Source organism: Camelus bactrianus, chromosome 19 (genome assembly GCF_048773025.1).
Source record: "Camelus bactrianus isolate YW-2024 breed Bactrian camel chromosome 19, ASM4877302v1, whole genome shotgun sequence".
Taxonomy (NCBI): Eukaryota; Metazoa; Chordata; class Mammalia; order Artiodactyla; family Camelidae; genus Camelus; species Camelus bactrianus.
In genome coordinates, this window is record NC_133557.1 from 36542816 (window position 1) to 36557937 (window position 15122).

The 15122-nt window shown below is 51.5% G+C and overlaps 1 protein-coding gene across 7 annotated transcripts in view; it reads right to left on the reverse strand.

The window, feature by feature from the left end:
• The window catches only part of RIN2 (Ras and Rab interactor 2), a 196815-nt gene that overhangs the window by 100869 nt on the left and 80824 nt on the right, over window positions 1–15122 (reverse strand). The window contains exons 1-2 of one of the 7 annotated variants that reach the window (XM_074347806.1): window positions 1398–1456; window positions 639–673 (exon numbers count right to left, since the gene is read on the reverse strand). The exons of 2 other annotated variants lie outside the window; for them this stretch is intronic. In XM_074347806.1, coding sequence (XP_074203907.1) covers window positions 639–673; window positions 1398–1441 — 79 coding nt within the window. In that variant the 5' untranslated portion in view covers window positions 1442–1456. Of the gene's footprint in view, window positions 1–605; window positions 674–1033; window positions 1314–1397; window positions 1457–1675; window positions 1700–15122 lie in introns of those variants that run through there. 4 more of the 7 variants (XM_045508647.2, XM_074347812.1, XM_074347809.1 and 1 more) reach the window with 4 other exon arrangements.

Consider the following 15122-nt stretch of genomic DNA (forward strand, 5'->3'; position numbering starts at 1 on the left):
TCTTTGTTCTGCTCAGAAGTTTTCCGTACACAAACCCTTTCTGATGAGCCAGACAGGCAGTGAATTTTGCCTATCTCAACGCAGCAGTTTGGACTCCAGGAGTTTACTGGTTTAACTGGCTGCCTGAAGAGCTGCACCCCTGCCTCAGTGGTCCCCCAGGGAGCACCGGGTTTGGATGCTGAGTGGGGCCAGCAGAGCCATCATGCTTCTTCAAGAAGATGCAGGTGGCACCCCGACTTCTTGGAAAGGCTGCTTCGGGGTGGAGATGAGGGCAGGTGACGAGGACAGGCTGCCAAGTGCCTTGGCAGGTCCTCCCACAGGACGAAACCCAAGCGGACAGCACATCCCACATCACTCCAATTTTTTCAAATAAAGTTCTGAAGGGCCCCAGAGAAGTCTGGGTTTAAGGTCTTTCCCGCTGTAGCAAGACTTTCCTTCCCAGACCATAGCCTCTAACACCTTAACACAGACAGAAATTTAATACAGTTTAAAAGGAGACTTTCTTTCCATGTGTGGTTCCCACCCCTCCCCCTGAGAGGTCACACTAGCAGTTCCGTCCTAAAACCACCCCAGTAACAGGCTGAACGAAGAAAGAGAAAAGGTACCGTAGTTGGAGAGGATGTACAATTCCTCCTGACCTGGACGGTGGATGCTTGCTCCTTTCCTGGTTTCCCTGAACAGGAGAGCGGATTCTTGAAAAAGGAGCCCAGTGCGCCCGGTGGCTCCTTCCAGATGCTAGCTGAAAGCTAGCAAAAAAAAAAAAGGGAAGCGGGGAGCCCTAATGGGACTAAAGGACACTGCAAACACTTTGGAGCTGCCAAGCCTTTTCAATAACACCACTGGGGGAATGTAAACGAAGCTGGTCGCTGCAGGCCAGCTAAATAAAGGACAAAGGCAGGAAGTGTCTGTCCCTCCCTCTCCCACAACACCAGGCTCTGCCACTTGGGGGGGAGCCTCTCGGTGGCTTCCACATGGCCCCCAGAGCAACAGCGGAGGTGAAGTCTGTCCTGGAATTTCAGCAGCAAGGACTCACTCCGTTGTCTGCCCGGCTCCAGGCTGTGTGGACTGCCTCTGAGGAAGACCACTCCAGGCCGCTTCCCAGCCCACTCCACCGGAGCCGCTGCGGCTGGGCGCAGGGGCGCCTCCACCTGGACCTGGGCTGCAGGCTGGCCGACGGGGGCTGGGCCACCCCGTGTCCGATTTCCAGTTCACTGACTCACGGAGCCGAGTTAAGTCACTGGCAAAATTCCAGCGTCGGCTCTGTCCGGCTCCAGGCCGTATCAAGCAAGATAGAACAAATCGGAAAGATGGACCCTCCCAACCCCTCCACCTTGGTTGATTTAATCAGCCCGTTCCCTTCCTGTTTCATTCGCCCCAGGTCACCAGCGCAAACTCACAAAGCAGCAGCCGTGCCGCTCACACCGGCATCCCTGGATGCCATCTGATCCCATCAATCACGCGTCTGATTGGAAAGAGACCTGGCTTATCCGCGCCGAGGCCTCTCATCCCCGCTGCTGGCTCGGCCATGGAAGCTTTCTGATCGCTCCCTCCCTCCCCCTCCTTTCCAGCAGTTGTGTGAAGCGAGACAAAGTGGACGTCAGTTCTCAGTAAACAACATCTCATTATTATGACTCGTTTACAGCCAAACTGGCTGAAGTAGGAGAAAATGACTCACCCCTGGGGACCTGTCAGGTCGAGGCCAGTCCTGTCACCTTTTCTCCCAGCTCCTTCCTTGAGTGGCTCTGGTGACGGCAGGTCCTCTCCTTTGAATGCTTTCGTCTTTACTAAGAGGTAAAAGCCAGTGGGGCGGTCCTGCGTCTGGATCCAGGGAAGGTCTCTGAATATTTCCATAATTATCTTTGTATTACCCTAGATTTTACAAGTTGGACCAAAAAACTCTATTCCAGGCTCTGGCTTGACAATTCAAATTACGTGAATTTAAAATTATTTTTCTTTGAGCCTCTGGTATCACTGACCAGCACTGATTTTCTCTCTGTCGTTAGCCAAACTTCTACCAGTTTTAAGATCGTGAAAACTCTTCATGGAAAAGAGAAACTAGTTTGTGGGAAGGAAAAAAATCCAAAGGAAAGAACTGAAGTCCCAGCCTCCTTCCTCAGTAACCGTGCTTTTAAATGTGTACAATAACCACGGATAATCAAATAATTTTTCTTCTTCTTTTTCTTAAGCATGGTACTCAGGGGTGAAACAGTACAGGAGTGGCCTGTAACTGGGGCTAATTCCCAGGGGAGGTCCATCCCTTCCATCCTTGGAAAACGGACGTCTTGCAGAAGCTCTGGCCGCAGCCATCATCCAGAAGGTCTGCCGATGCCCACACAGCCGAGGTGTCGACGCCTCCCCGGGGCAACGAATGTGCCCGGGACACAGGCGGGCAGCTCTGCTGTAAGAAATTCCTCCTGCCCTCGGGCGGGAGACCGCCCCTCTCACCTCCTACCCAACGCCCTCGTTCCATCCCTCGGGCCACCAAGAATTAGCCTGCTGCTTCTCCGGGTCCCTCTGGGTGACAGCTCCTCCTGGGCGTGACTCAGGCCTTGGGGCTGGTGCGCTCTGCCTGCCTGCAACAGGGCTGAGAAGGGAGGGGGGAGACCCCCGTCATTCTCTTTCAACACCTTAAAAATATGTGTATCTCAACCTCTTCATCTGAGAAACCTCACGTGGTAAGTAGTCACACCAAGCAGACAGATGCGGTGACTTCACACGTACAATGGAGAAGTCCCATAAGGGACATCAACATTTAACCCTAAGGACACCAGGGACGGGATGCCATGGCAGGGGTACCTGTCAGCCTGTGAGCCCTGGGGTGCACAGCTCCCCTCCAAGGCTCCCTGGCCATCACTGAAGGGCTCTGCGGACTCGGCTGGCTTTACCTGGGGGTTTAGTCTGGCAGCTCTCGGGTAGAGACTACACCACAGAGCCACAGATTAAGGAATACACGTTTTAAACACTTGAACACACTGTGTCCAGAGACCCCGAGTCCAGAATTCGTGTCCAGGCAGTCTGTGAGACGTGCCGTCAGGACACGCTGGCTGGGGACACGGGATGTTACACAGGGAGGGAGGGCAGCCGGTACCAAGTGCATCACCAAGCAAGCAGCCAGTGTGGGCGACTGGGAAGGGAACCCTGACAGCCAGTGTAGACCACTCCTCAGATAGTCCCAACTGAGGGACCAGGGAGCTGGGGTCCTTGTCCAGCTCCCCCCAGGGAATGGTTGAGGGCCGCCCCCAGGCGGCCGTGGTCCACCAGCACCTCCAGCGCACCGCTGGCGGAGGGAGAATGGGCTCTGGGGCCAAAGAGAGCCCTCCGGCAAAGCCGGCGGGTGGAGCCAGGCCGGCGTGCAGGGGAACGCCAGCACCCACGGGGCACGGGACGGGCGTGCTACCCCCGGCAACTCAGCACAGCCCGGGCGTTCTGCGTAAAACGCGGACGGCTAGCATCGCGGTGAGCGGGAGCGGCCGTTCCAGCAGGGGCGCTGCGGGCTGCTCTCAGGATCCCTTCAGCTGGGATGTAAGCGCTTCCTTTCACCAGCTCCCCTGAGCCAGGTGCCCCACCCGACCCACCCACCCCTTGGGGAGCACCTGCCCTGCCCGCGTCATGCCTGATGCACAACGTGAGTGACTCTGGCCGCCCCGCCCTCTCAGCTGATGGCGTGAAGCCACGGTGTCATAACTGGCCCAAGCGAGTAATTCACCGGCTGTTCTCGGATGAAGCGGAATCTTCTGCTCAAAATTCTGAGTTGAGAGGCACAGGGCAGGTGCTTATGCATAAGAGCTGGATTGTGAGCCCTAAGCCAGCTTAGTTTTTGAGGAGCAGACACCCCGAGTGAGCAGCTATGGGAAGCCCCGGCTCACAGGGTGCGGAGGAGGGGAGAACGCCCATGCGCCACTGAGAGTCTGAGTCTTGGCCTCGGGGTGATGGCTGTAACGTCCCACCAGGCCTGGCAGGGCCACGATTCAGAGCGTCTTGTGTCCTGACAGTAAGTGTCCCCCTTTCTTGACTAGTTTGGGTAGATTTATGTTCCTTTCCATCAAATATGCCTGGACCAGAACAGCTTCAGAAAGATGAGCATGAGTTCTCCGAAACAGGTGGAATTTCAGCTATTTATGATCAGCTTAGCTAATGTTCAAAGATCTTGGCATAAAGTAGAGCGCACGCTGACAAAGAAAAAGCCCCATTGAACCAGAACAGAACCTGCAGGTGCCACCTGTGCGGGGCATTTCCTAGATGAATCAAGAGAGGGAGGCCTCTGGACCACCCAAGGGAAGATGCTTCAACTGAGGGTGAGGTGGGCAAGCCCAAGGCACGTTTCCACCCCTCCCAACACCACCGGGGTGTGGGGGGCTCAGCTGCACGCATTTACCTCTCTCTTTTTTTTTTTAAATTTAAGTTTCTGACTTGAATGAAATGGAATTTTCTGGTCAGAGTTGTGGACTGTTGTAAAGATGTTTTTACCCTCTTTTTTATTTAATTAATTAATTAATTGAAGTATAGTCAGTTTACAATATTGTATCACTTTCTGGTGCACAGCATGTTTTGGTCATACATATACATACGTACACTCCTTTTCATATTTTTTTCATTATAGGTCACTACAAGGTATTGGATACAGTTCCCTGTGCTGTACAGAAGGGCCTTGTTGTTCATCTATTTTATACGTACTAATGGGTATCTGCAAACCTCAAACTCCCAATTTATCCCTTCCCACTCCCTTTTCCCCCTGGCAACCATAAGTTTGTTCTCTATGTCTGTGAGTCTGTATCTGTTTTGTAAATAAGTTCGTTTGTGTCTTTTTTTTTAGATTCCACATGTAAGTGATATTATATGGTATTTTTCTTTCTCTTTGTGGCTTAACTTCACTTAGAATGACAGTCGCTGGATCCATCCACGTTGCTGCAAATGGCATTATTCATTATTCTTTTTTATGGCCGAGTAGTATTCCATTGTATTTATGTATACCACAACTCCTTTAATCCAGTCATCTGTCGATGGACATTTAGGTTTTTGCTTCCGTGTCTTGGCTGTTGTAAATAGTGCTGCTGTGAACACTGGGTTGCAGGTGTCTTTTCAAATTAGAGTTCCCTCCAGATATATGCCCAGGAGTGGGATTGCTGGAACATATGGTAAGTTTATTTTTAGCTTTTTAAAGGAATTTCCAAACTGTTTTCCATAGTGGCTGCACTCACTACATTCCCACCAGCAGTGTAGGACACAATCTCCAGCGTTTTATCCACATCCTGTCCAGCATTTGTCATTTGTGGACGTTTTAATGATGGCCTTTCTGACTTGTGTGACCTGTTATTTTAATGTGGCCTTTGTGTCCTCAAGGAAGTTTTAACTCAGTGCTTAATAAACACAGATATTTCACTTGGAATCATACCAATATTGATCATTTTCACGGAGAAAATATTCTCTGGAGCCAACTCCATTAAGCCATCTTAACTCCTTGGTCAGTTCCTTCTACAGGATAGATAACAGTTTAAAACCTTCTTCTGTCTTATTTTAATTTTGTGCTTTTCTTCTTTTCCAATATAAGAATGTAAAGCTTTTGAATATTCTATGTTTTATGCCAAAAGTTTTATAGTTTTAGCTTTAATGTACAGATCTACGATCCATCTCAAATTAATTTTGAGGTAGGGATTTTAGAGTCTTTATTTTTCCATATGGATACCCATTTAATTTTAAATTTATGGAAAGTAGGTTTTAGGGATAAATTCTATTCCTTGTAAACTTTATATCAGAGACATGATCGATCGAACAGGCTTCTGCCTTCTGGTTGAGCGCCGGCCTGCAAGGCAGCTGTGGTGGTTTTCATTATCTCTATGAAGTTCCAATTTTCCTGGGTTAAATTCCGAATATATATTTTGCAGGATTACTTGATGCTTCTGTAAAATGTTAACCAATAACAAATATGACTGTGCAGTTTAGGCTGTTGTCAGGTTTTCTTCTACCAGCATGAAGTATCTCTCAGACCAAGAATTTTTCTTCCCCCTTCCTTTTTAAAAATTGCAGTATAGTTGATTTACAACGTTGTGTCAGTTTCTGGTGTACAGCAGAGTGATTCAGTCATACATATATATAAATTCTTTTTCAGATTCTTTTCCATCATACATTAGTACAAGATAGTGACTATAGTCCCCTGTGCTGTAGGGTAGGACCCTGTTGTTAATCTATTCTCTACATAGGAGTTTGTGTCTGCTAATCCCAAACTCCCAGTTTATCCCTCCCTCCCCCCTTCCCCCTCCACTGGTAACCGTGAACTTGTTTCCTATCAGATCAAGTATTTTTCACTTTCAAGAACTACAAACAAATGTAATTCATCAGGTTGGGATCGGCTTGGATCGATCACAAATTGCGTTCAGTGCAGCTTTACCTATTTCATTGTGAACTGACTGTAACACTGGATTATTCTGTATTTCTTAGGACATCAGTGAGAAAAGGGCCTCTGGGAATGCTCTAGGAACACGCCAGCAACAGGCTGACACAATTCTGAACCCAATACCCTTCATCCTCGTCATATGTTCTGGTTGGCCGTTAGTTGGTGAAAGCGTAAAGGACGCACACCAGGTCTAAAGGACCACAGGAGGTGTTCTCCTTAAGAGAGGGGGTCTCATATTGAGTGCTCCTACCAAAATAAAATAAGATAAGATGAAATAAAATAAAGCCATCCTAGGTTGCAATGCCATGACAGCCACCTCTCTGGAGGGAAAAAGAGGGCCACCATCCCTATGTAATAATCCAGGGCACACACTGCCCGGAACCTCATGCACTGATTTCCTTCTTTCTCCCTCATTTTGATCCTGCGTGCGCTGCTGTCTTTCCCACTTCCCGCTTCACCTTTAGAATACTTAGCCTCCCCGTTAATCAGTGCCGTGCTGGAAAATGTTTAACCGCTGGCTTTCTGGGGAATAAAAGCCCCACGTTTTAGCATTCACCTACTTTGTCAGATGAATACTCCCATTGTGGCCAATGTCAGCCCACCGAAGTGACATCGATGGGCTTACAGAATTCACGAGAATGTAACAGTCAGCTCCGGTGAGCGGGGAGAAGGGACTCCAGCCCCCGCTGCACCCACCGCCGCGGCTCTAAACCACAGGTCTGTGCCGAGGCCGCTCTGATCGGATCCTGCATACACTGCAGCGACACCAGACAGCAAAGGGAGGAAGCCGGATCTGCAGACTGAAGCCAGTGCTTCATCCGTGAAACCACATCATCTGCCCCGAGTAAGACGTGAACCCTTTCCAGCTGTCCTCTTGACCAAGTTAGACAGTGCCATCAGGAGACCTGAAGGAAGCCAGATGCTCAGTCCAGAAGGTTCCACGTCTTTAGAGGATGACACGAACAAGAAAAGAGCTTCCTCTAGCCAACCGGACACTGGGGTCCATGTGCCTTACTCAGACTAGCCTCTCCAGGACCTTACACAGTGCCTGGCACGGATGTGCTCAATAAATGCTCACTGGAAAAGTAAGTGCGTGAGATTTTACAGAGACGTCATCGAGGCTGAAAGGAGGGGTTTTCAGGGAATGGCTGCATCAAAAGCATAAGGAAGAACCACGGCATCAGGAATGACCAGGTAACCTCAAGTGCCAGCAATGCGCAATCCACCCTGTCGACCCACACAGCACACTGGAAAGGCCCCCCTATCCCCTCGAGACACGGGGACGTTGGTTTGTGGAGTCTACATGTTCTGCCTGTGGCTGGGTTTTTCCTGCAGAGTCTGTGATCAGGAGTCCTCTCTTTTCTTTAGAACCTAACGACCTACTCATCTCTCACCACGTCCTCAACCAGTCATGTTTCTCAGCTCTTTCGTTTCTGCACAAATCAGAATTCTCGGAAGATCTCCTGGTGTGTGTCCAAGCCAGCACATCTTCGCTGGAAACCACAAGACAAAAGAAATCCGCAGAATAGACGCCAAACTCCCAATGAAATAGAGCCAGCTGGGAAGGGGGGCTTCTCCGTGTGTTCGTGCGTGTACTTGCATCACGGGTTACGGGGATCAGAGCCTTAAAGTCCCCGTTCTTGCTCTTAGGAAGTAGGTTGGAGAGCAGCTGGCCCTCCTTCTAAGCCTGCAGATTCCACGTGGACGCTCAGTGGCAGCCCGCCGTCCAACACCGAAGTAACAAAACACCGTCTACACAGAGTGAGCGCACCACCACCAGTATTAGCACCGCCCACAGCCCGCGTCCGTGTGATCAAGGGGGATGCGTACGGAATAAACAGTGGCTCTCCAAGACAATTTTTTATTTTCTATGTCTACAAAAGAGTCGTGGAGAGGGAGGGGAGGCACCGGGCTCCCCAGGCTCCATCGGGAGGATTCGGGGGTGAGGACAAACTCACGTCGGAGGGAAACTGCTCTGGGTCATAATGAAAGCCTTGGGTCAGACTTCTGGAAAAAGAAGAGCCAAGGACACAGGGTGAGACAGACCCGCGGTGGCCAGTCCGAGTGGACCGTGGAGACAGCGTGCCACTGGCCCTGCCTGGGCTCTCACGCCTCTCAGGGGGATGCTGGGTGGGCACCACATCCAGGGCCTGGGGCCAGAGGACACGTGGGGGTTCATACACTTTACGCCTGAACTTTGTTAAGTTAACCATCAGGACTACGAGGTGTTATTTGACCCGAGTTCTACTCTCTGCCATGACAGACAGACCTCGATAAGGACTTGGAAAGCCCGCTTCAATTCAGAATTTCCAGACTCTTCAGTGACGTGTGCTGGATGCAGGGACATGGGGCCATGCCGCACCTACCCCACGGCGGTCACCCTTCTCTTCCCTCGACGGCTCTGTGGGCACCCAGCCTTCCTGTCTAAGCACCGGCCACCTCACATTCCCTGCCAAGCCCTCCGGTCTACGGTGGGGGGGGGGGCGCTGTATTAACTACATCTCCAGAAGCAGAGCCAGCCCTCGGGGCTTGGGGAAGAGCCCGGCCAGGCAGCGCGAGCGGGCGTGGGGCATGAGGGCAGGGGATCTGAGAGCTGTGTGTCTGGAGCGAGAGGCGGAGGAGGATGTCGGCTCTGGCTGGCACATCCTTGGACCCTGAACTTCTCCTTCCATGGGAGGGGATGAGGCTGGAGGGGGCTAAACACACAGCCCAGGACAGAGGGCCCTCCCGCCTGCTCTTAGGGCACTCCTGGGAGGCAGCCTGGATCATCCAACGGCCCCCGAAAGAATGGACACAGGTTTCACTACTGCTCCTGGCCTTCTCGCACCCAGACCCCATCCTTGTTTGCAGAAGTAAAGGTTCAGTCCCGGTTACAGCCTTGTGGCCCTTGGAGAAAACAGACAGGTTTGGATTCAACAGCCCTAAGGCACCCTAATCTCTCTCTAGCTTTTAATTCCAGTCCCAGGGGTCACACTCCCTCCTTAGAAGCATCCGGGCCTCTGTGCTCCGCCTCCGCCTCCTTTGGCTAACAGGACAGCTCCTTCACTGTGGGTCCACCAGCTCGGACTCCTCTCCAACCCCGTCTTAATCCTAAACCAGCTGCCTTTCCCCTCCCAGCATCCTCACCTCGGAGGTCAGAACACACCCAGCCCTGTGTCTGAGATCAAGGCCCCCTGCGTGCACTGGCCTGGGGCCGGGGGGGTTTCTGACCCCCTACAATCAGCTTCTACTGACCTCGCGTTACCACACAGAGTGGGAACCCGGGTGGCAGGCCCGGGCCTCCGCTCAGAGCTGCTCGTCTCGGTAAAACAAGGCCCCCCCGTCTCTGGGCGCCGTAGCAGGTCCCCAGCAAGGGGCAGGTTAGAGCTTAAAGCTTTCCTCTTCCTGAAGACCTGGCCCTCTTGCTTCTCTCCAGAAGGTGGAAAGGGTTTTCGTGAAAGCCAGGAAAGAGAGTTGAGTTCACGCCTGCTTCAGTGCTGGGCGAAACCATCCCTCCCACAGTCCCCTCTGGCCCAACCCAAACGGGGGGTGGGGGTCCAGGCACAACAGAGCTACGGCCCCACCGCAGGGGGGCGATGACCGGGTTGGCACGTGGCACGTCTCATCACAAAGCGCTTGCACCCGTGAATCCCGCTGTGCCCCCTGCTAGGACACCGGGCAGCACTCGGCCCCTCCGCCTACGAACACGAGGCTCCCCCACGGCCCGAAGCCTCTCCGCGGACCCTGTTCTCCAGGCGCGACAGCTTCCGGCTCCCCGTTTCTGATTATTTTCTGTCCTTTATTATTGCACGGAGGTGGACGGAGAGAGCAGACAGAAGCCAAGTCGCTCAGCTGGCGGCTCGTGCGTTACTTCTGGATCGTGGCTATTTGTTTTGTCTGCTTCCAATTTAGGAAAAAACAAAGCATAACCAAAAACAAAGCACAAAACCAAGACAAGGCTTCGTAGAGTCCTCTTCCCCTTTTCTCACCTCCTTTTCTGAACTAGAGAAATGTCTGTCTCCAAAAAGTAGGCCAAGAAGCCCTCCGTTTTGCTTTCTGTCCCTGAAGCAGACTGGGACGCGGGACGCTGCCTTTCCACTTAACATTCCGTTCCTCTGAAGTCCCCCCCCCCCCCCCCCCCCCCCCCGTTAACGACAACCCCAGGCTTGAATCCGCGGAGGGAGGGGCCCCTGCTCCTCCCTCACTTCACTCGGCACATCAGTCACTCCCGGTGCGCAGAGTCTCCCGTCCAAACGTCTCTCATCTTCCTCCCCATCCACTCAGGCCTTGGACCTCAGCGCCCTTAATGGTTTCAGCAGCTCCCTACCGTCTGTGGTCTGTTCGGCCTGTGTCTGCTCCCCTCCACCCGCAGGCCGCCCCCGAGGGGCAGACCTTTCCAGCGCTCTGCTGCTAGCTGCTGCCTTGCACTGTGCACAACCGTTTTTAAAGAGACTAATGTCCATACTCCCTCGCTGGGTACCCAGGCCCCTTTCTGATCCGTTTCCAACCCCGTCTCCCGACCTCAGCAGTGGTGTGTGTGCAGCCGGGCCCAGCCCCCTCCAGAATGGCGCCCCCACGAGAGCAGAGACGGAGAACGTTCCTGACCACCCCCCGCCCAGCCCCGTTCTTGTGCCGTGCTTTCACACCTGACACTGCCCAGGGTCACTCCCGGCTGAAAGCAGCCCTTCTGCCCTTTCCTGCTGGCCCATTTCTGTCCCCCTCGAACCTCAAAAGAACCTGATTACAGGAATGAGATCACTGAGCAACTGAAACTAGCTCCTGATTTATGCTCCTCAGTGCACCCCCCGCCTCGTCTAACCTGCTCATTCTTTTCCTAGATTAAAAGGAACAATGAAGAATTAAGCAGTTAAAGAATGATTAACTCTCCACCCCCAAGAGCCCCCTTGGCAATCCTGCAGGCAGATCACAGGAGGCAAGAGATCATCTGAAGAGAGTCAGCCATTCTGCACCTGGTGGAGAGAAGGATGCAGACCCAGCGCCCTGCTCTGACGACTCACTCAGATTCTGCCCCTCGCCCCCCCCCACGGTCATGGCTGAGCAGAATCTCTGGAGATGGTCTTTGGAGAGAAGACTGCCATCTCCCCAGACTGCCAGCTTTTCTGATTCAAGAACCTTTCCCTTCTTCTGACACTTGTCTCTTGAATTATTGGCTTTTGAGCAGCGAGCAGCCAAACCTGAGTTCGATAACGCAGCCACACCACACACATGGACCGGCGAGTTGCAAGAGGGCGGAGCTGGAGCCGCGGGCAGGTGAGATTCTGAAGGCCCGTGCGCCAGGGCAACAGGGCGGCTCCTCGCCTGCCCGGCTCCCTCACCGCCCAGGGGGACAGCTCCCAGGTGCTGTTCTGCGCTGTCATCCCGGTCGCCGTGAGCTCAGGCTCCAGTCGCCGACGCGGTGGGGCTGGCCTGATGACACCCCGTGCCTGGGCGCCTTTCCCTCCTCACTCAGTCCTCCCGCCAGAGGACAGGCTCCGGGCTGCGGCAGAGACGGCGCCCCGGGTCAGGATCTCCGCCTCGGCCTCACCATCTTCTCCGCTGGCCTCCATGTGCCAAGTAACCAAAGGCTCTCTCTGTTGTGAGACCCACCTGCAGCCGCGGGAGACCTGAACCTGCATTTTCCCTCCTAGTCACAGTAAGAATCAACCCAAACCCACGTCTGCAATTCTTTCTGACTCTCCCCTGGGCTTGTGAGCTCCAGGATCCCTGCTCCCTTGTTAGGGCAGTCAGTCCACTGTTTCGTTTTTAACTAAATATAGTCGACTTACAATGTGGTGTTAATTTCTGGTGCACAGCACAGTGATTCAGTTACACATACACATATATATTCCCTTTCATATTCTTTTCCATTGTAGTTCATTACAAGATATTGAATACAGTTCCCTGTGCTGTCCAGTAGGACCCTGTTGTTTATCTATTTTATATATGGCAGTTTGTATCTGCAAATCCCAAACTCCCAGTTTATCCCTCCCACCCCTTTCCGCCCTGGTAACCGTAAGTTTGTTGTCTGTGTCTGAGTCCCCCTGCTTGTTTTTGCTCTGCTGAGTGCTTCCTTATTTATTCTCTGCGACAGACTTTAATATGTTGTTTTTTTGGTATCCAAAGAGGCAACTGCTCTAGCTTTCTGAGTTCTTAGTTCTCGCTAAGGTGGCGTGAATGGAAGCTTCTGTTACGCCCACCAGTAATGCATCTGGGATGTCCTTGAAGTAGTAAAGTTTAGTCCTTAGAAAAACCTCCTCCAAACTATTTGCACATGAGTCTTTATCTTAGGGTCTGCTCCAGGGGCACCCAAACCAAGCCAGTCACAACCACGTGCACACACAACCGCACACTTCAAGGCTGCTCCTCCTTCCCTGTCTCCCGTCCCCACTTCGCTGCTGCTGTCCCCTGAGATCACCTCCCAGTTAATGTCTTTCAGACGAATCCTTGTCTCAGGGTCTGGTTCACTACTTCTCTTAGGAATCCTGCTCAGTGGTACTGAATTCACAATTAATGGAAACATTTTTGCCAATATAAAAATCTGGAAAAAATATATAAACATATTTTGCATAAAATTTATATGTCCCTGTAAATAACCACTATTCTTTGTGAGTATAACTAACATTTTCCAGGTAAAAATGAAAACAAAAGACTTATTTTGCAAACTGTTGCAAGTTGGCAAAAAATTGAAAGAGTTACTTGCACATAAGTTAAAATGTTATTCAGTGCAACTGATGGTAAATCTACTTTGACTCGAGGGTGTCATTTTTATTAACAGAGAATCCTTTATGAATTTAAGTGACATACTGGCATTTGGTGTAGCAGTTTGGGTTGTGTTAAAATTAGTATTGAAATATTTATTTGTTTTGGAGATTATTAAAATGTATTTTTTTTAAATTTTGTTCGAGGCCAATGGCAGAACTAGGGGAATGTCTTTCTGTATAAAATTTATACATCAAAGTAATTGGTATTATTAGGAAACTGCAGTTATACTAGCTTTGGGTGGGAGAAGTAAGAGCAATGTTTGTTAGATGTGTTAGTTGAATCTTGCGTAGTTACATGCTTTGCCTTGTTTGGGGGGTTGGCAGGCAACAATGGCTTATGAAGCATGAGATTTAGTGGGAGGCTGGAGGGTTTAATTAAGCAGCTGTGTTCCTGCCCATGTGTGTGCACGTATATGTATGTGTAATAGTTCTCTGTCCTGGGACCGCTGACTCAGTAACACATTATAGTTAATTATGTTGGTAAATAATATTCGATTTAAGCTGAGATACAAGTTGCTTGACTGTGCTGAGGTCTCTGACGGCCACAGCAAAAGAAATTCAAAGATTAAGAAGCGTCTAACCGAATGATTAGTGCTCTCAGGACACCCACGCACTCCGGTCCAGCTCTGCTCCCATCTGACCACAATTAGAGCTTTTAAGAAACTTCTCCTGTTCTTCTCATCATAATCCCTTGCTTGTTTCCGCACCGTAATGAGCAATTAATCCCACAATACAAACAGGCCCTTGAATCAGTGAGGAGCTTTTATGTTGTGGGGAACAGAAAACCCAATTCAAGTCGGCTTAAGAATCCACAGTCATGTCTCCTCACAGACTGCACATTAATTGCCAGAGGAATGAGAGGAACCGAACAGTGGAGAAACCAGACAACCCCGTGACCAGGTGGGCGAGATGGACATCCCCAGGAGGGCACACGGAGGCTGTGTTCCTCCAGACGTGAGGCCCCGAGACGAACACGACATCAGTCAGGGCTATTCCAACAGGAGGCGGGGGCCTGAAACTAGCCATAAGGAAACACAGACACTCCACTCGAGGGACATTCGAGAAAAGAACTGGCCTGGGTTCTGCAAAAATACCAAAGTCATGGGAGATAAGGAAAGGCTGGGGAGCCATCCTGGATTAAAAGGGATTAAAGAACCCCTCCCTCCAAATACAGATGATCCTGGACCAGAGAGAGAAACATGCTACAGAGGATGTTACTGGGGAAACTGACGAAGGTTGGTATCTGTGGTTCAGACTAGACACCGTATCAGTGACTGGGGCCCAGATGTGGATGAGAGGGCTGTGGGGTGCAGGAGAGCGCCCCTGTCCTAAGCACGGTGCTCAGAAGTCAGAGGTGCTGAGGCAGAGATGTCTGCTCTCTGCTCTCCACGAAGTCAGAGATGATGCAGCAAATGGGACGAAACGGCACAAACCCGTGAATCTGCAGGAATGGTAAACGGGCGGAGCGGGGAGGTTCTCTGAACTATGCTTGCCAATTTCTGGAAGTCTGAACTTATTTTGAAATCAAATCACTAAACAGTGAAAGCGATTAGGGGTTCCTGGGGGCTGAGCCAGGGGCTCTGTGATTTCAGCGAGGCCCTGCTTCCCCGGCTCTCTTCTGTCTCCTGCTTCCGCCCTCCTGGGGTCAGTGCCCGGCCGTCCTCAGAGTGGCCGGCAGGTGAGTGGCTGCAGCTGCCCCGGGCGTCACACCCACACCTGTGGTCTGGGAGCAACTCAGCTCCCTCGGAACAAGTGAGGGCCTTCTCTCCCTGCCAACTCTTCCCTCAAGTTTGAGAAACTCTGCTCTAAAACAAAATCCAGTCAGGACACCCCTGATACATGGGACACAAAGTCCAAACCCTCGGAAGCAGCAGACGCCACAAGTCTTGTCCAGTTTGACTCAAACCTTCGTTCCCTTTTCCGGTCCTTCCACGAGCCCACCCTCCTCTGCAAGTCTCTCTGTCTAAAATGCCCCCTTCCCCACTTGGAAA